Raw genomic sequence first — 20,314 nt, 5'->3', positions numbered from 1 at the left:
TGGTAGCGATCTGTGAGGTAAGACTTAAACCATGATAGGGCCGTTCCTGTTATTCCAACCATGTTTTTTTAATCTTTCTAGCAGAATAGTATGATCAATTGTATCAAAAGCTGCACTGAGGTCGAGTAGAACTAGCATGGATACGCAGCCTCGATCAGAGGCGAGAAGAAGGTTGTTTGTTATCTTAACTAAAGCCGTTTCTGTGCTATGGTGTGGCCTAAAACCAGATTGAAAATTTCCATATATGTTATTTTTATGCAAGTATGACCTAAGTTGTTGGGCCACAACTTTTTCTTAGATATTAGTTAAATTAGATATGAAGGGAAGGTTAGACATAGGTCTGTAATTTGATAGTACACTAGGATCAAGATTCGGTTTCTTGATCAGGGGTTTAATAACTGCTAGTTTAAATGCTTTGGGTACGTGACCCAGTCTAAGGGACGAATTTGTGATTGTTAAAAGGGGATTGATTATGACTGGTAATACTTCTTTAAATAGTTTTGTTGGTATTGCATCAAGTGTGCAGGTCGTACAATTTGACCATTAGATGATTTTCTCCAATTCTAGCTGTGGTAGTGGGTCAAAGTCCTCTAGTTTTTCTTCTATGTTTTGTTCTATATCATCCACACCAGATGACTGACAGGCTGGATTTAGTAATATGGTATTTATTGTTTGTCTAATATTTTCAATCTTATTGTTAAAAAAGTCCATAAAAGCATTGCTGGTGTGAATGGCTGGGATCTGTGGATCAGTAGCTGCCCGATTGTTTGTAAGTTTAGAGATTACATTAAAGAGTGCTCTAGGATTGTTATTATTATATTCAATCAGTGAGGACAGATGTGCTGAACGTGCATTGACGATCGCCCTTCTATATTCGAGAAGGCTGTCTTTCCAGGCACAGTGAAATACTTCCAGTTTAGTCGACCACCATTTCCGCTCTAATTTCCTTACTGTTTGTTTTAAGGTGAGTGTTTCTTCATTATACCAAGGAACGAGTTTTTTCTGTCATAGCTTTATATGCTTAAGTGGTGCTACACTATCTAAAGTTGATCGAAGTGTGTTATCTAAGTAGTCAGTTAGTCTGTCCAGCTCCAGTGGGTCTGTTGGACTACTGACTGAGGTCAATGAATCAGTGATGTTTTCAGTAAATTTGTCACGGAGACTCGAAGGGCGGACTGACGGAGACGGACGCACACGCTACAACACAGATACTTTATTAACGACAGAACAAAACAAACACAAACGAACTTGAGGGTAAACACGAACCAAGGAATAGATGATAAACAACATGATTAGATATGGGAATGAAACAACACGAGGAACTGGAAACAAAACGACTAGGAATTTGGAAAAACACGAAATAACACGACTAGGAACATAGCAAGCAAAAAAAAAATACAAAACAAATGACCGATGACAGGAAGTGACACAACGGGTCTTAAATACATGAACAAACAAGACACACCTGACACAGATAACGAGGGTAAAGGACAAGGAGGCGGAACAAAGGCGGAGACATGGACAATAACAGACAGACTGAGCCACATGGCGGAGGAAAACAAACAAGATTGGGCCAGGATGTGACAAAATTTAGGGGCTGTAGATGGGGTTAGTGAGCGTTTTAGATAGTAATGTGGGCATGTACATGTTTTAATATCTAAACTCAGTTCATATGAAATTAGGTAGTGGTCTGAGACTGTGGAAGACTGGGGGAGAATATTTAGGTTTTTTATGTTAGTGCCCAGGGTCAAGTCTAGTGTGTGATTACAATAATGAGTAATAACGGGAGTAATAAAATAATGTCGTTAAAGGGACAGAAGGAAAAGAGGACATGTCCGGCAAAAAGAGGACGTCTGGTCACCCTGTGTAAACAGGTTTGGACTCAGACGTCATCTCTCAGGCTGAAGGAAGCTGCAGTAGAACCTTGGTGTGTTCCATTGAGTGTACTTTTAAACGTACTGTTATTATTTAAATTTCAGTCGTTCACCGACTTTCTCAGAGACAGACGCACACTGCTCTACTCTCGAGACTCTGCGCTTTCTGCGATGGACTTTCCACTTTTTCCTCGTGGGCTCAGTCTGCGTCCAGTGCTGTACTTCACTGGATTTACCACTGCAGCTGTAGCTGGCTGTGCTTTTCTTCACAGGAGGCACAAATCGAAGCGGTCAGCTGCAGTAGTTCTGAAAGCGGACCACTTGGAGGGTAAGTATCTTTTCTCCCAAAACTTCACTCAGTAATTATACTTAGCAAAATACTTTAAAACATGACCGCTCCCTGTGGGCTTGTGTCTTGTTTAACCCTTTGATAGCGTTAGTGTGGTTACGGAGCTGTATTGACGCGCATCGACCATTAAGCGGCACTGTAAACCACTTGAATGCAATTTTCTGAGGATTTGTTGGACTTCTAAACTCATAAGTAGATGCGGCTGTGGACAAAAGTAACTCATTTTATTTAGTTTAGTGTTTTATTGCTGCAAAATGGCAAAACATTATTATAATAGTGTTTCAGCATTTTTTGTTATTTGTTGTCATGGCAACGCGACGGCCTGTGATTCGAGTACGTGTCGATGCCCGAATATCCAGTGTCGATTCTTTGAATCAGTTAAAATGCTCTGACGCCACATAAAACTCCCTCTCTCTCATATTCTCTCTCTCTCTCTCTCTCTCTCTCTCTCTCTCTCTCTCTCTCTCTCTCTCTCTCTCTCTCTCTCTCTCTCTCTCTCTCTCTCTCTCTGTATATATATATATATTACACAGAACCTGAAATGCTACCATTTACATGTTGCTAGTTTATCTGTTGTAATGATGAATGTGTTTATTCTGTTGTTTTAATCTGACCACAGATCTACAGGAGCTGGCTGTTACGTTGCCAGTGGCTGACCAAAGCTATGAGGTAAAATCACATTATAAACCATTCATAGATTTCAGACAACATAGTACTACTTGCTCTGAATTTCATATTTAACAGCAAATATATTTTCTTACTCAGGATCTCATTGCACCAGATGCCCAGGGGCCCTCCAGCCGGCTGTGGATCATACCACGGTTGACACTGAAGGTGAGAAATACAGCCTGTCTGCTGTTTAGACAAAATTATTATTCTTTAGTTTCTCCAGCTTTTAATCAGAAGTGTTCTGGTTGTCCATAAAGTTTTCATTCCTCATTTCATTCCATCGTTATTATTCTTTCTCCATGGGTCATTACTGTTCATTACCTCCCTCTTAATGTTCACAGCAAGTGGAGGTGACAATGCAGCACAAGTCTGTGTATAGAGGCCTGGAAAGTGAACATTGGTGGGTGCTCACCAATGACTTCTACCACCTGTTTCCAGAAGTAACGTTATAGAAGTGAATGGAAATTATCTTTATGGTGTTCATCAGTCTGTCAATGCTTTTATAGTTTAAAGATAATAACTCACGACTTGATAAACTTTCTTTAATGACTTTACATCTGCTTTAAGAATTATAAATAAAGTATTGTTTTCCAGGTCTGTGTGCTAGTGCTAGCTTTGTGCTAATCAAGCAGCTGAATGGAAAATTCGCTGTCTGCAACCTCAGCGGGCGGCACTGAGGAAAATCTGTCTATTATTTGTGCAGTATGAAAATAGAAGGTCTGTCTCTTTTGCAGGACTCACAGCTCCCTCCCATGCACTTTGCCACCGTGAAGGCTGTGGCCTACATTAAGGTAAAGCTAGTACCAGTTTCAATAGTGGAGCTTTTCACCAAAGAATGATCAGTGGCAAAATGATTGTGGAGTAACTGTGATAAAACACTTCCTCCACTCTTTCAGTGCGTTGGACGCCAGATTTCTGTGCTGACTGCCAACCTCAGCACAGAGTCGACCATCACCTCTGTGACCCGCTCGCAGTTTCTTGTAAGAGTTTCCTGATGATGTACTTTCACTAAATAAGCAATTACTCTTGACATTCTGACTTCCTGTACCTCATTTATTTATTGTTTTTCTGTGTGTTTTTCCAGCAAACGAAAGTGTCCAAGACATACAGAGGAGTCACTACCGAGGATGGGTGCTTTCGTTCTTCTGAGTCCAGCAGCACCCATATCCTTGAGACTCCAGTGGTTCCACAGCTAGCTCCCAGACCTCTTGGACCTCCACCTGGGTTCCACTGAACCACATTTTACCATATCCTTTAAAGCATCTTTCATTATACTTACTTTTTAGTTAGTGAATTGTGTAGCATACAGTTTACTCTGTGACAGCTGTTTTTATTCTGCTTTAGTCATTTTACATGTACACAGCTGTTATTTTACATGTTTATTAAAATGTGTGTGTGTTGTTTTTTTTACAGGTGTCACAGCCTTTCCACCATCATCTCTCTCCCTTTCTCTCTCTCTCTCTCTCTCTCTCTCCACTCTCTACCTCTACTTTTAAAATACTCTTTTGTTTGTGTTCATTTTTGAGGATTCTGAAAAAAAAAGTAAAAAAAAAAGTAATAAGTAAAAAACCAAAAAGCTACATTAGACTCTGATAAACTAGACCTACCAAATAGGAAGTGATTTTACTGTACTGCTTTAAAGTAATTAGAAGCCAAATCTAACTTAATAATTAACATGTTTTTAGCGTATTATAAAATTGTAGCTTCTAGTAAGTAGTTCACAAAACTAGTAGAAACCATTGTTAATTTTTTTTCTCCACTGACTATTGGTGGATTTAGTAGATTTACAGTGAAAGACTTTTGCTTTGCATACTGTTAGCCCCCTTTTACCCTGTACTTCAATGGGCAGGACCCCCACAGGATGACCACATAGCAGGTATTATTCTCAATGCTGTAAGGACATTGACATGGTGGTGGTGTGTTAGTGTGTGTTTCACTGGTATGAGTGGATCAGACACAGCAGTGCTCCTGGAGTTTTACCCAGGCATCGTCCACAGTTTGTGTTAATGATCCTCTTGTCTTTTGGTCACGGGAAGCTGTTGGGTGGGTATTTTTGGTTAATAAACTGTTCTCAGTCCAGCAGTGACACTGAGGGCTTTAAAAACTCAAGAAGCACGGCTGTGTCTGAGCCACTCACACCATTACCACACACACTCTCCTGGGGGGATCCTGACCTTTGACCAACAGACTGAAAAATGGCTAGGTATGCAGGACAACAACCTGTGGGGTTTAAAAACTACAGCAGCACTGCTATGTCCACCAGCACATCACTTACTATCAGAGCACCACCAAGTCAGTGAGAAGGACCCATCACATGTAATACCTGCTCTGGGGTTTTACACTGGGAGGTCCCGAACACTAAAGAACATGGAGTGGAGCAACAGGACTACAGTCTGTGTGTGTAGAACTACAAAATGCACATTTACAGCCAGTGAAAGTGGGCAAAAATGTATGCAGAGCAACAAGTGGATTATATTCTGTAGTTGTAGAACTACAATGGGCACCCATATGGTCAGTGGAGCTGCTCAAATGGACAATGAGTGTGTAAACCTAGAGATAATTTTAATGTAAAAGCTGGTTGTAGTAAATTAGTTTGCAAAAGGTATTTTGAAGTGATTATATTTCTGCATTTTAAGTAAATGACAGACAAATTCCATTTTAATAACAACAAAAAATAAACAATATAATAATAATAATAATAATAATAATAATAATAATAATAATAATAATAGTAATACTTAAGCACTTTTGATATCGCAAGCAGATTAACAGCACTTATTAGGTTATATATTACTATGCATAAATTATTCAAAAACATGTTTAACTCTAACAATAGTGTCATTAATTAGGTTAGTAGATGAATCCTCTTTATATAATCCAATGTGCAGTAACAAAAATAAATATCCTGGTTAAAGCATGAAATAAAACCTTTATAAACTCAGTTTCTTGTCTGACTTTCATTTACCAGTGTGCTCTTTACTTGTTAGCGTTATGATCATGTTATTAGTTAAATACAGCTCAAGAAAATGAACAAATCACACATTTATTTTACAAGAAGTACCACTTTTTCTGGAAATGAGGTTTATTTCATTCAATACATAAGTTTTTGCGAGACAAACTACATGTCAATTAGGATTGTATGTTGTTTGAAATTGTGTTTATTTCTTTGACCACGTAGAAGACATTAGATGTAGAAGTGCAGACAAAAGAGGAATCTGTGATTTGTTCACTGTCTTGAACTTTTATTTAACTGACAGATTTCCAGTGTTTTCAAATATCAACTTGACTGTATTTTACAAACATTAACAAATTTCATATCTACAACACACTCCAAAAATAAATAAATACATTGGGACAGGGTAAAATAAGAGCGAACATCTATAAAGTTTGCAAGAGGTTCTGTGTTGTTAGATCTTTGTGGCATTTTGACAAGAGCATGTAACATATTTCATTAAGACCCCAGAACTGTGTTAAAGAAACAGTAGGTATGGTCTGGGTTTTTGGCTTCTTAGTCTCTCCCTAGTGTCATTTTATTCTAGCACTGTACTGGGGAAGGAGTGAGTACATAGTGTACTCTCTGCAGTGCTGAACAAAAAAAAAAGCAAAAACAGAGGCTCTGTTCTCTATTTTACAGCTCTGCGGAGCATCAAAATGAATTTGAAGCTGTAATTGTAAGGTAAAAATATTACGTAGTGTTCCTTTATTTTATAGAAAAGGTGTAGAATATGTCTGTTATCAGCTAAAACATCCTCGTAGGGAGTGCTTCTGCTCTGGGTTTTCTTTTTTCCCCCCTGTCTGTGAGAGCCACTATGGTCTACTAATGAACACAATCACGTATTATCCAATGTTACACACTTCAAATAACTGGACACAAAAAGATCCTGCTGGACATACAGACTACTAGTGGACACTAGTGAACACTACTTGAGATAACTGGGCATTGCTGGATTCTACTGGACATTACTGGATTTAGCTACACACTATTGGATGCCACTGATCACTATACAAACGTGGCAGATGCATACAAAACAACACCCCTCCCCCATCTCAGACTTTCCGATCATCTTTCTTTGTTCCTGCTTTCCAACTACACTCCAGTCATGGAATCCTCCAGAGGATTAAGCCTTCAACCAGAACTGTAAAGATCTGGATGGATGGGGCTGACTCCTTCCTTCAGCAACAGTTCCAGCACACCGACTGGAGTGAGTATGCTGCCCGAGCCACCACAGGCTCACACATCCACTTGGACACCTACACTGACTCTGTCCTGAAACACATCAACAACTGTGTGGACAGAGTGACATCACAAAAGCCTTTTACCATCTGGCAGACGTTACAGGAGCCTCCGTACCCGCACTAACAGGCTTCGTAAAAGTTTTTTTCCTGAGGCTGTTATCCGGATGAGCACTATTCAGGCACTTTAAATAAACATTGCACAATCATTTCATTGTACCATCTGTAAAGTTGTATTTCATTCATCCTTCAGTACATAATGCATCGCCTACATGTTTTATATTTCAATATGTATATATAGTTACAACTTCCATAATCACAGTGTTATATCACAACTGCAATTTATGTAAATAATCACAACTGCTCTTTGTGTAAATTATGTAAATAATGTTATATATTGCACTTCTGGTTAGATGCTAATTACATTTCATTGGCCCTGTACTTGTACTCTGCACAATGACAATAAAGTTGAATCTAATCTAATCTAATCTAATCTAATCTAATATGGTACTGGAATTATTCTGTATTCTTGGAGGTATTTAGGCTTCAATTTCTGAATCTATTTCGATCAGGGCAGTGGCCTAAAACACGGCCGTATCGAACACATTTTGAGTGTAAACTAGGGTGACCACATATGAGTTTCCAAAAGAAGAGGACACATGAGGCAGGTTGGCATCACAAATCAAATCAAATCAAATCAAATTTATTTATATAGAGCCTTTTACAACTGACATTGTCACAAAGCAGCTTCACAGTTTCAGAACAGAACATTTAAATCAAAGCCCAATGCGAGCAAGCCGAAGGCGACAGTGGCAAGGAAAAACTCCCTCGAGGCTGGAGGAAGAAACCTTGGGAGGAACCAAGACTCACAAAGGGGACCCATCCTCCTCTGATCAAACTATAGATTTAATTTTAAATTGTCACCAATGAAGTGTCATTATGCTACATAATAATAATAATAATAATAATAATAATAATAATAATAATAAATCATCATAATACTGACATCAATCTTGGGGCATAATAATAGTGCATCAGATTGGAAGAATCAGTCAGTGTTGCTAATCTGAGTCCATTTCTACTTCAGTGTAGTTGATCATGGTGAGGGGGCAGAGGCTGGCCGCAGTAGATGGAGGTGAGCAGCTGGTCTGGTCTGGTCTGGTCTGGGCCGCAGGAGAATCCAGCAAACATCCATCAGTGGGCCACCATTTTCTCAGAAAACAGTAAAGGGAAGCAGTTAGTTTAGTTGAGTGCAGCAGAGAAAAAGAGCATGTGAATATTTTCATTAGTGTAGTGACGGATCTGACTATAACAGACTGGGAGGAGGGAAACCAGAAGGAGCTCAGGCAAAGACATCCTTCCGCTCCAAACAAGAAAAATTGTGAGCACATCATTCGCGTTTACCCTGATTCCCCATGTCCATGAGTTCCTGAAACGACAACCTTATACTAAACGGAGGTTAGTTGCCAAAGGAAAAACTGAACAAGTTTGTTTTCAGCCTAGACTTAATCATAGTGACTGTGTCTGTGTCCCGAACACTAGCTGGAAGATTGTTCCTGAGCTGAGGGGCTTTGTAGGAGAAACCTCCCCCCCCCCCCCGCTGAAGTCTTATGAATTCTGGGTACTAGTAAGAGGCCGGCGCCCTGAGATCTGAGTAATCTTGGTGGGTCATAGTCTCGCAGGTATTCAGGGGCGAGACCGTGTAGGGATTTATACGTGAGTAAAAGAATTTTGTAATCAATACGGAATTTAACTGGAAGCCAGTGAAGGGCCGATAAGACTGGGCTGATATGATCAAATTTTCTAGTTTTAGTGAGGACCCTGGCTGCAGCATTTTGAATTAGCTGGAGTTTACTCAAGTTTCTGCTGGAGCATCCTGATAAAAGTGCATTGCAATAATCTAATCTTGATGTAATAAAAGCGTGAACTAATGTTTCCGCATCTGGGAGGGATAAGGAATTTCTTAACTTAGCGAGGTTCCGAAGATGTAGGAAAGCTGTTGTTGTAATGTTACCTATATGCTGATCAAATGATAGATCTGAATTAGTTATAACACCCAGATTTTTAGCTGATGAGCTAGGGAGAACAGGGAAGTCAAAATTATGTATCAAGTCTGATACCTTATTTATAGCAGGTTTTGGACCTAGAAGGAGAACCTCGGTTTTGTCGCTGTTTAGCAGAAGGAAATTGTATGACATCCAATGCTTCACGTCTTTAACACAGTCCTCCATTTTCTTTAGTGTTGGTTTGTCATCTGGTTTGGCTGATATGTATAACTGTGTGTCATCTGCGTAACTGTGGAAGGTAATGCCATGCCTGCTAATAACTCTGCCCAGTGGCAGCATGTATAATATGAATAGTAAAGGTCCTAGAATGGAGCCTTGGGGAATTCCAAATCTCATTTTTGTATGAATAGAAGGAACATTATTTACTTTGGTAGCGATCTGTGAGGTAAGACTTAAACCATGATAGGGCCGTTCCTGTTATTCCAACCATGTTTTTTTAATCTTTCTAGCAGAATAGTATGATCAATTGTATCAAAAGCTGCACTGAGGTCGAGTAGAACTAGCATGGATACGCAGCCTCGATCAGAGGCGAGAAGAAGGTCGTTTGTTATCTTAACTAAAGCCGTTTCTGTGCTATGGTGTGGCCTAAAACCAGATTGAAAATTTCCATATATGTTATTTTTATGCAAGTATGACCTAAGTTGTTGGGCCACAACTTTTTCTTAGATATTAGTTAAATTAGATATGAAGGGAAGGTTAGACATAGGTCTGTAATTTGATAGTACACTAGGATCAAGATTCGGTTTCTTGATCAGGGGTTTAATAACTGCTAGTTTAAATGCTTTGGGTACGTGACCCAGTCTAAGGGACGAATTTGTGATTGTTAAAAGGGGATTGATTATGACTGGTAATACTTCTTTAAATAGTTTTGTTGGTATTGCATCAAGTGTGCAGGTCGTACAATTTGACCATTAGATGATTTTCTCCAATTCTAGCTGTGGTAGTGGGTCAAAGTCCTCTAGTTTTTCTTCTATGTTTTGTTCTATATCATCCACACCAGATGACTGACAGGCTGGATTTAGTAATATGGTATTTATTGTTTGTCTAATATTTTCAATCTTATTGTTAAAAAAGTCCATAAAAGCATTGCTGGTGTGAATGGCTGGGATCTGTGGATCAGTAGCTGCCCGATTGTTTGTAAGTTTAGAGATTACATTAAAGAGTGCTCTAGGATTGTTATTATTATATTCAATCAATGAGGACAGATGTGCTGAACGTGCATTGACGATCGCCCTTCTATATTCGAGAAGGCTGTCTTTCCAGGCACAGTGAAATACTTCCAGTTTAGTCGACCACCATTTCCGCTCTAATTTCCTTACTGTTTGTTTTAAGGTGAGTGTTTCTTCATTATACCAAGGAACGAGTTTTTTCTGTCATAGCTTTATATGCTTAAGTGGTGCTACACTATCTAAAGTTGATCGAAGTGTGTTATCTAAGTAGTCAGTTAGTCTGTCCATCTCCAGTGGGTCTGTTGGACTACTGACTGAGGTCAATGAATCAGTGATGTTTTCAGTAAATTTGTCACGGAGACTCGAAGGGCGGACTGACGGAGACGGACGCACACGCTACAACACAGATACTTTATTAACGACAGAACAAAACAAACACAAACGAACTTGAGGGTAAACACGAACCAAGGAATAGATGATAAACAACATGATTAGATATGGGAATGAAACAACACGAGGAACTGGAAACAAAACGACTAGGAATTTGGAAAAACACGAAATAACACGACTAGGAACATAGCAAGCAAAAAAAAAATACAAAACAAATGACCGATGACAGGAAGTGACACAACGGGTCTTAAATACATGAACAAACAAGACACACCTGACACAGATAACGAGGGTAAAGGACAAGGAGGCGGAACAAAGGCGGAGACATGGACAATAACAGACAGACTGAGCCACATGGCGGAGGAAAACAAACAAGATTGGGCCAGGATGTGACAAAATTTAGGGGCTGTAGATGGGGTTAGTGAGCGCTTTAGATAGTAATGTGGGCATGTACATGTTTTAATATCTAAACTCAGTTCATATGAAATTAGGTAGTGGTCTGAGACTGTGGAAGACTGGGGGAGAATATTTAGGTTTTTTATGTTAGTGCCCAGGGTCAAGTCTAGTGTGTGATTACAATAATGAGTAATAACGGGAGTAATAAAATAATGTCGTTAAAGGGACAGAAGGAAAAGAGGACATGTCCGGCAAAAAGAGGACGTCTGGTCACCCTGTGTAAACAGGTTTGGACTCAGACGTCATCTCTCAGGCTGAAGGAAGCTGCAGTAGAACCTTGGTGTGTTCCATTGAGTGTACTTTTAAACGTACTGTTATTATTTAAATTTCAGTCGTTCACCGACTTTCTCAGAGACAGACGCACACTGCTCTACTCTCGAGACTCTGCGCTTTCTGCGATGGACTTTCCACTTTTTCCTCGTGGGCTCAGTCTGCGTCCAGTGCTGTACTTCACTGGATTTACCACTGCAGCTGTAGCTGGCTGTGCTTTTCTTCACAGGAGGCACAAATCGAAGCGGTCAGCTGCAGTAGTTCTGAAAGCGGACCACTTGGAGGGTAAGTATCTTTTCTCCCAAAACTTCACTCAGTAATTATACTTAGCAAAATACTTAAAACATGACCGCTCCCTGTGGGCTTGTGTCTTGTTTAACCCTTTGATAGCGTTAGTGTGGTTACGGAGCTGTATTGACGCGCATCGACCATTAAGCGGCACTGTAAACCACTTGAATGCAATTTTCTGAGGATTTGTTGGACTTCTAAACTCATAAGTAGATGCGGCTGTGGACAAAAGTAACTCATTTTATTTAGTTTAGTGTTTTATTGCTGCAAAATGGCAAAACATTATTATAATAGTGTTTCAGCATTTTTTGTTATTTGTTGTCATGGCAACGCGACGGCCTGTGATTCGAGTACGTGTCGATGCCCGAATATCCAGTGTCGATTCTTTGAATCAGTTCAAATGCTCTGACGCCACATAAAACTCCCTCTCTCTCATATTCTCTCTCTCTCTCTCTCTCTCTCTCTCTCTCTCTCTCTCTCTCTCTCTCTCTCTCTCTCTGTATATATATAAATATTACACAGAACCTGAAATGCTACCATTTACATGTTGCTAGTTTATCTGTTGTAATGATGAATGTGTTTATTCTGTTGTTTTAATCTGACCACAGATCTACAGGAGCTGGCTGTTACGTTGCCAGTGGCTGACCAAAGCTATGAGGTAAAATCACATTATAAACCATTCATAGATTTCAGACAACATAGTACTACTTGCTCTGAATTTCATATTTAACAGCAAATATATTTTCTTACTCAGGATCTCATTGCACCAGATGCCCAGGGGCCCTCCAGCCGGCTGTGGATCATACCACGGTTGACACTGAAGGTGAGAAATACAGCCTGTCTGCTGTTTAGACAAAATTATTATTCTTTAGTTTCTCCAGCTTTTAATCAGAAGTGTTCTGGTTGTCCATAAAGTTTTCATTCCTCTTTGTTCTGGTCCAACAGGAGAGCTGTGGGTATGTTCTGCATGTCCACAGGATGCAGGCCACAACTATCTCTCTGAGTTTTTCTAATGGTGAAAAGGTTTGTACTTATTTATGTATTAAGAGTGGACATCTAAGAACAGAGTGATAATACCATCGTTATTATTCTTTCTCCATGGGTCATTACTGTTCATTACCTCTCTCTTAATGTTCACAGCAAGTGGAGGTGACAATGCAGCACAAGTCTGTGTATAGAGGCCTGGAAAGTGAACATTGGTGGGTGCTCACCAATGACTTCTACCACCTGTTTCCAGAAGTAACGTTATAGAAGTGAATGGAAATTATCTTTATGGTGTTCATCAGTCTGTCAATGCTTTTATAGTTTAAAGATAATAACTCACGACTTGATAAATTTTCTTTAATGACTTTACATCTGCTTTAAGAATTATAAATAAAGCATTGTTTTCCAGGTCTGTGTGCTAGTGCTAGCTTTGTGCTAATCAAGCAGCTGAATGGAAAATTCGCTGTCTGCAACCTCAGCGGGCGGCACTGAGGAAAATCTGTCTATTATTTGTGCAGTATGAAAATAGAAGGTCTGTCTCTTTTGCAGGACTCACAGCTCCCTCCCATGCACTTTGCCACCGTGAAGGCTGTGGCCTACATTAAGGTAAAGCTAGTACCAGTTTCAATAGTGGAGCTTTTCACCAAAGAATGATCAGTGGCAAAATGATTGTGGAGTAACTGTGATAAAACACTTCCTCCACTCTTTCAGTGCGTTGGACGCCAGATTTCTGTGCTGACTGCCAACCTCAGCACAGAGTCGACCATCACCTCTGTGACCCGCTCGCAGTTTCTTGTAAGAGTTTCCTGATGATGTACTTTCACTAAATAAGCAATTACTCTTGACATTCTGACTTCCTGTACCTCATTTATTTATTGTTTTTCTGTGTGTTTTTCCAGCAAACGAAAGTGTCCAAGACATACAGAGGAGTCACTACCGAGGATGGGTGCTTTCGTTCTTCTGAGTCCAGCAGCACCCATATCCTTGAGACTCCAGTGGTTCCACAGCTAGCTCCCAGACCTCTTGGACCTCCACCTGGGTTCCACTGAACCACATTTTACCATATCCTTTAAAGCATCTTTCATTATACTTACTTTTTAGTTAGTGAATTGTGTAGCATACAGTTTACTCTGTGACAGCTGTTTTTATTCTGCTTTAGTCATTTTACATGTACACAGCTGTTATTTTACATGTTTATTAAAATGTGTGTGTGTTGTTTTTTTTAAATAGGAAGGATTTTACTGTACTGCTTTAAAGTAATTAGAAGCCAAATCTAACTTAATAATTAACATGTTTTTAGCGTATTATAAAATTGTAGCTTCTAGTAAGTAGTTCACAAAACTAGTAGAAACCATTGTTAATTTTTTTTCTCCACTGACTATTGGTGGATTTAGTAGATTTACAATGAAAGACTTTTGCTTTGCATACTGTTAGCCCCCTTTTACCCTGTACTTCAATGGGCAGGACCCCCACAGGATGACCACATAGCAGGTATTATTCTCAATGCTGTAAGGACATTGACATGGTGTTGGTGTGTTAGTGTGTGTTTCACTGGTATGAGTGGATCAGACACAGCAGTGCTGCTGGAGTTTTCAAAATGTACCCAGGCATCGTCCACAGTTTGTGTTAGTGATCCTCTTGTCTTTTGGTCACGGGAGGCTGTTGGGTGGGTATTTTTGGTTAATAAACTGTTCTCAGTCCAGCAGTGACACTGAGGGCTTTAAAAACTCAAGAAGCACGGCTGTGTCTGAGCCACTCACACCATTACCACACACACTGTCCTGGGGGGATCCTGACCTTTGACCAACAGGCTGAAAAATGGCTAGGTATGCAGGACAACAACCTGTGGGGTTTAAAAACTACAGCAGCACTGCTATGTCCACCAGCACATCACTTACTATCAGAGCACGACCAAGTCAGTGAGAAGGACCCATCACATGTAATACCTGCTCTGGGGTTTTACACTGGGAGGTCCCGAACACTAAAGAACATGGAGTGGAGCAACAGGACTACAGTCTGTGTGTGTAGAACTACAAAATGCACATTTACAGCCAGTGAAAGTGGGCAAAAATGTATGCAGAGCAACAAGTGGATTATATTCTGTAGTTGTAGAACTACAATGGGCACCCATATGGTCAGTGGAGCTGCTCAAATGGACAATGAGTGTGTAAACCTAGAGATAATTTTAATGTAAAAGCTGGTTGTAGTAAATTAGTTTGCAAAAAGTATTTTGAAGTGATTATATTTCTGCATTTTAAGTAAATGACAGACAAATTCCATTTTAATAACAACAAAAAATAAACAATATAATAATAATAATAATAATAATAATAATAATAATAATAATAGTAATACTTAAGCACTTTTGATATCGCAAGCAGATTAACAGCACTTATTAGGTTATATATTACTATGCATAAATTATTCAAAAACATGTTTAACTCTAACAATAGTGTCATTAATTAGGTTAGTAGATGAATCCTCTTTATATAATCCAATGTGCAGTAACAAAAATAAATATCCTGGTTAAAGCATGAAATAAAACCTTTATAAACTCAGTTTCTTGTCTGACTTTCATTTACCAGTGTGCTCTTTACTTGTTAGCGTTATGATCATGTTATTAGTTAAATACAGCTCAAGAGAATGAACAAATCACACATTTATTTTACAAGAAGTACCACTTTTTCTGGAAATGAGGTTTATTTCATTCAATACATAAGTTTTTGCGAGACAAACTACATGTCAATTAGGATTGTATGTTGTTTGAAATTGTGTTTATTTCTTTGACCACGTAGAAGACATTAGATGTAGAAGTGCAGACAAAAGAGGAATCTGTGATTTGTTCACTGTCTTGAACTTTTATTTAACTGACAGATTTCCAGTGTTTTCAAATATCAACTTGACTGTATTTTACAAACATTAACAAATTTCATATCTACAACACACTCCAAAAATAAATAAATACATTGGGACAGGGTAAAATAAGAGCGAACATCTATAAAGTTTGCAAGAGGTTCTGTGTTGTTAGATCTTTGTGGCATTTTGACAAGAGCATGTAACATATTTCATTAAGACCCCAGAACTGTGTTAAAGAAACAGTAGGTATGGTCTGGGTTTTTGGCTTCTTAGTCTCCCCCTAGTGTCATTTTATTCTAGCACTGTACTGGGGAAGGAGTGAGTACATAGTGTACTCTCTGCAGTGCTGAACAAAAAAAAAAAAGCAAAAACAGAGGCTCTGTTCTCTATTTTACAGCTCTGCGGAGCATCAAAATGAATTTGAAGCTGTAATTGTAAGGTAAAAATATTACGTAGTGTTCCTTTATTTTATAGAAAAAGTGTAGAATATGTCTGTTATCAGCTAAAACATCCTCGTAGGGAGTGCTTCTGCTCTGGGTTTTCTTTTTTCCCCCCTGTCTGTGAGAACCACTATGGTCTACTAATGAACACAATCACGTATTATCCAATGTTACACACTTCAAATAACTGGACACAAAAAGATCCTGCTGGACATACAGCCTACTAGTGGACACTAGTGAAAACTACTTGAGATAACTGGGCATTGCTGGATTCTACTGGACATTACTGGATTTAGCTACACACTATTGGATGCCACTGATCACTATACAAATGTGGCAGATGCATACAAAACAACACCCCTCCCCCATCTCAGACTTTCTGATCATCTTTCTTTGTTCCTGCTTCCCAACTACACTCCAGTCATGCAGAGGATTAAGCCTTCAACCAGAACTGTAAAGATCTGGATGGATGGGGCTGACTCCTTCCTTCAGCAACAGTTCCAGCACACCGACTGGAGTGAGTATGCTGCCCGAGCCACCACAGGCTCACACATCCACTTGGACACCTACACTGACTCTGTCCTGAAACACATCAACAACTGTGTGGACAGAGTGACATCACAAAAGCCTTTTACCATCTGGCAGACGTTACAGGAGCCTCCGTACCCGCACTAACAGGCTTCGTAAAAGTTTTTTTCCTGAGGCTGTTATCCGGATGAGCACTATTCAGGCACTTTAAATAAACATTGCACAATCATTTCATTGTACCATCTGTAAAGTTGTATTTCATTCATCCTTCAGTACATAATGCATCGCCTACATGTTTTATATTTCAATATGTATATATGGTTACAACTTCCATAATCACAGTGTTATATCACAACTGCAATTTATGTAAATAATCACAACTGCTCTTTGTGTAAATTATGTAAATAATGTTATATATTGCACTTCTGGTTAGATGCTAATTACATTTCATTGGCCCTGTACTTGTACTCTGCACAATGACAATAAAGTTGAATCTAATCTAATCTAATCTAATCTAATCTAATCTAATATGGTACTGGAATTATTCTGTATTCTTGGAGGTATTTAGGCTTCAATTTCTGAATCTATTTCGATCAGGGCAGTGGCCTAAAACACGGCCGTATCGAACACATTTTGAGTGTAAACTAGGGTGACCACATATGAGTTTCCAAAAGAAGAGGACACATGAGGCAGGTTGGCATCACAAATCAAATCAAATCAAATCAAATTTATTTATATAGAGCCTTTTACAACTGAAATTGTCACAAAGCAGCTTCACAGTTTCAGAACAGAACATTTAAATCAAAGCCCAATGCGAGCAAGCCGAAGGCGACAGTGGCAAGGAAAAACTCCCTCGAGGCTGGAGGAAGAAACCTTGGGAGGAACCAAGACTCACAAAGGGGACCCATCCTCCTCTGATCAAACTATAGATTTAATTTTAAATTGTCACCAATGAAGTGTCATTATGCTACATAATAATAATAATAATAATAATAATAATAATAATAATAAATCATCATAATACTGACATCAATCTTGGGGCATAATAATAGTGCATCAGATTGGAAGAATCAGTCAGTGTTGCTAATCTGAGTCCATTTCTACTTCAGTGTAGTTGATCATCGTGAGGGGGCAGAGGCTGGCCGCAGTAGATGGAGGTGAGCAGCTGGTCTGGTCTGGGCCGCAGGAGAATCCAGCAAACATCCATCAGTGGGCCACCATTTTCTCAGAAAACAGTAAAGGGAAGCAGTTAGTTTAGTTGAGTGCAGCAGAGAAAAAGAGCATGTGAATATTTTCATTAGTGTAGTGACGGATCTGACTATAACAGACTGGGAGGAGGGAAACCAGAAGGAGCTCAGGCAAAGACATCCTTCCGCTCCAAACAAGAGAAATTGTGAGCACATCATTCGCGTTTACCCTGATTCCCCATGTCCATGAGTTCCTGAAACGACAACCTTATACTAAACGGAGGTAAGTTGCCAAAGGAAAAACTGAACAAGTTTGTTTTCAGCCTAGACTTAATCATAGTGACTGTGTCTGTGTCCCGAACACTAGCTGGAAGATTGTTCCTGAGCTGAGGGGCTTTGTAGGAGAAACCTCCCCCCCCCCCCCGCTGAAGTCTTATGAATTCTGGGTACTAGTAAGAGGCCGGCGCCCTGAGATCTGAGTAATCTTGGTGGGTCATAGTCTCGCAGGTATTCAGGGGCGAGACCGTGTAGGGATTTATACGTGAGTAAAAGAATTTTGTAATCAATACGGAATTTAACTGGAAGCCAGTGAAGGGCCGATAAGACTGGGCTGATATGATCAAATTTTCTAGTTTTATTGAGGACCCTGGCTGCAGCATTTTGAATTAGCTGGAGTTTACTCAAGTTTCTGCTGGAGCATCCTGATAAAAGTGCATTGCAATAATCTAATCTTGATGTAATAAAAGCGTGAACTAATGTTTCCGCATCTGGGAGGGATAAGGAATTTCTTAACTTAGTGAGGTTCCGAAGATGTAGGAAAGCTGTTGTTGTAATGTTACCTATATGCTGATCAAATGATAGATCTGAATTAGTTATAACACCCAGATTTTTAGCTGATGAGCTAGGGAGAACAGGGAAGTCAAAATTATGTATCAAGTCTGATACCTTATTTATAGCAGGTTTTGGGCCTAGAAGGAGAACCTCGGTTTTGTCGCTGTTTAGCAGAAGGAAATTGTATGACATCCAATGCTTCACGTCTTTAACACAGTCCTCCATTTTCTTTAGTGTTGGTTTGTCATCTGGTTTGGCTGATATGTATAACTGTGTGTCATCTGCGTAACTGTGGAAGGTAATGCCATGCCTGCTAATAACTCTGCCCAGTGGCAGCATGTATAATATGAATAGTAAAGGTCCTAGAATGGAGCCTTGGGGAATTCCAAATCTCATTTTTGTATGAATAGAAGGAACATTATTTACTTTGGTAGCGATCTGTGAGGTAAGACTTAAACCATGATAGGGCCGTTCCTGTTATTCCAACCATGTTTTTTTAATCTTTCTAGCAGAATAGTATGATCAATTGTATCAAAAGCTGCACTGAGGTCGAGTAGAACTAGCATGGATACGCAGCCTCGATCAGAGGCGAGAAGAAGGTCGTTTGTTATCTTAACTAAAGCCGTTTCTGTGCTATGGTGTGGCCTAAAACCAGATTGAAATTTTTCATATATGTTATTTTTATGCAAGTATGACCCAAGTTGTTGGGCCACAACTTTTTCTAAGATCTTAGATATGAAGGGAAGGTTAGACATAGGTCTGTAATTTGATAGTACACTAGGATCAAGATTCGGTTTCTTGATCTTGGGTTTAATAACTGCTAGTTTAAATGCTTTGGGTACGTGACCCAGTCTAAGGGACGAATTTGTGATTGTTAAAAGGGGATTGATTATGACTGGTAATACTTCTTTAAATAGTTTTGTTGGTATTGCATCAAGTGTGCAGGTCGTACAATTTGACCATTAGATGATTTTCTCCAATTCTAGCTGTGGTAGTGGGTCAAAGTCCTCTAGTTTTTCTTCTATGTTTTGTTCTATATCATCCACACCAGATGACTGACAGGCTGGATTTAGTAATATGGTATTTATTGTTTGTCTAATATTTTCAATCTTATTGTTAAAAAAGTCCATAAAAGCATTGCTGGTGTGAATGGCTGGGATCTGTGGATCAGTAGCTGCCCGATTGTTTGTAAGTTTAGAGATTACATTAAAGAGTGCTCTAGGATTGTTATTATTATATTCAATCAATGAGGACAGATGTGCTGAACGTGCATTGACGATCGCCCTTCTATATTCGATAAGGCTGTCTTTCCAGGCACAGTGAAATACTTCCAGTTTAGTCGACCACCATTTCCGCTCTAATTTCCTTACTGTTTGTTTTAAGGTGAGTGTTTCTTCATTATACCAAGGAACGAGTTTTTTCTGTCATAGCTTTATATGCTTAAGTGGTGCTACACTATCTAAAGTTGATCGAAGTGTGTTATCTAAGTAGTCAGTTAGTCTGTCCATCTCCAGTGGGTCTGTTGGACTACTGACTGAGGTCAATGAATCAGTGATGTTTTCAGTAAATTTGTCACGGAGACTCGAAGGGCGGACTGACGGAGACGGACGCACACGCTACAACACAGATACTTTATTAACGACAGAACAAAACAAACACAAACGAACTTGAGGGTAAACACGAACCAAGGAATAGATGATAAACAACATGATTAGATATGGGAA

General features: G+C 39.4%; 2 protein-coding genes across 4 annotated transcripts; both read left to right on the top strand.

The window, feature by feature from the left end:
• The first annotated feature begins 1,766 nt into the window (after nucleotides 1–1,766).
• On the top strand, nucleotides 1,767–5,802 carry LOC136695572 (uncharacterized). Its single transcript, XM_066669720.1, has 6 exons — nucleotides 1,767–2,202; nucleotides 2,843–2,892; nucleotides 2,989–3,057; nucleotides 3,627–3,683; nucleotides 3,789–3,872; nucleotides 3,977–5,802. The coding sequence occupies exons 1-6, from the start codon at nucleotides 1,773–1,775 to the stop codon at nucleotides 4,124–4,126; spliced, it is 840 nt and encodes a 279-aa protein (XP_066525817.1). The 5' UTR covers nucleotides 1,767–1,772; the 3' UTR covers nucleotides 4,127–5,802.
• A 5,438-nt stretch (nucleotides 5,803–11,240) lies between these two features.
• LOC136695568 (uncharacterized) lies at nucleotides 11,241–15,275 on the top strand. Of its 3 annotated transcripts, XR_010802304.1 has the most exons (8): nucleotides 11,241–11,761; nucleotides 12,373–12,422; nucleotides 12,519–12,587; nucleotides 12,710–12,787; nucleotides 12,905–12,963; nucleotides 13,298–13,354; nucleotides 13,460–13,543; nucleotides 13,648–13,702. XR_010802304.1 is itself a non-coding variant. In XM_066669716.1 (6 exons), exons 1-6 carry the CDS (start codon nucleotides 11,332–11,334, stop codon nucleotides 13,795–13,797), a joined length of 840 nt encoding a protein of 279 aa, XP_066525813.1. In that variant the 5' UTR covers nucleotides 11,241–11,331; the 3' UTR covers nucleotides 13,798–15,275. The 3 variants fall into 3 exon arrangements, 1 of the variants encoding a protein (XP_066525813.1); XR_010802303.1 differs by lacking the exon at nucleotides 13,648–13,702 and having other exon boundaries at nucleotides 12,905–13,017; nucleotides 13,460–13,533; XM_066669716.1 differs by lacking the exons at nucleotides 12,710–12,787; nucleotides 12,905–12,963 and having other exon boundaries at nucleotides 13,648–15,275.
• Nucleotides 15,276–20,314: the final 5,039 nt, after the last annotated feature.

The sequence above is a fragment of the Hoplias malabaricus genome, chromosome 4 (assembly GCF_029633855.1).
Source record: "Hoplias malabaricus isolate fHopMal1 chromosome 4, fHopMal1.hap1, whole genome shotgun sequence".
Taxonomy (NCBI): Eukaryota; Metazoa; Chordata; class Actinopteri; order Characiformes; family Erythrinidae; genus Hoplias; species Hoplias malabaricus.
Note: the sequence above shows the minus strand (reverse complement) of the source record. Positions and strands in the feature narration are given on the sequence as shown.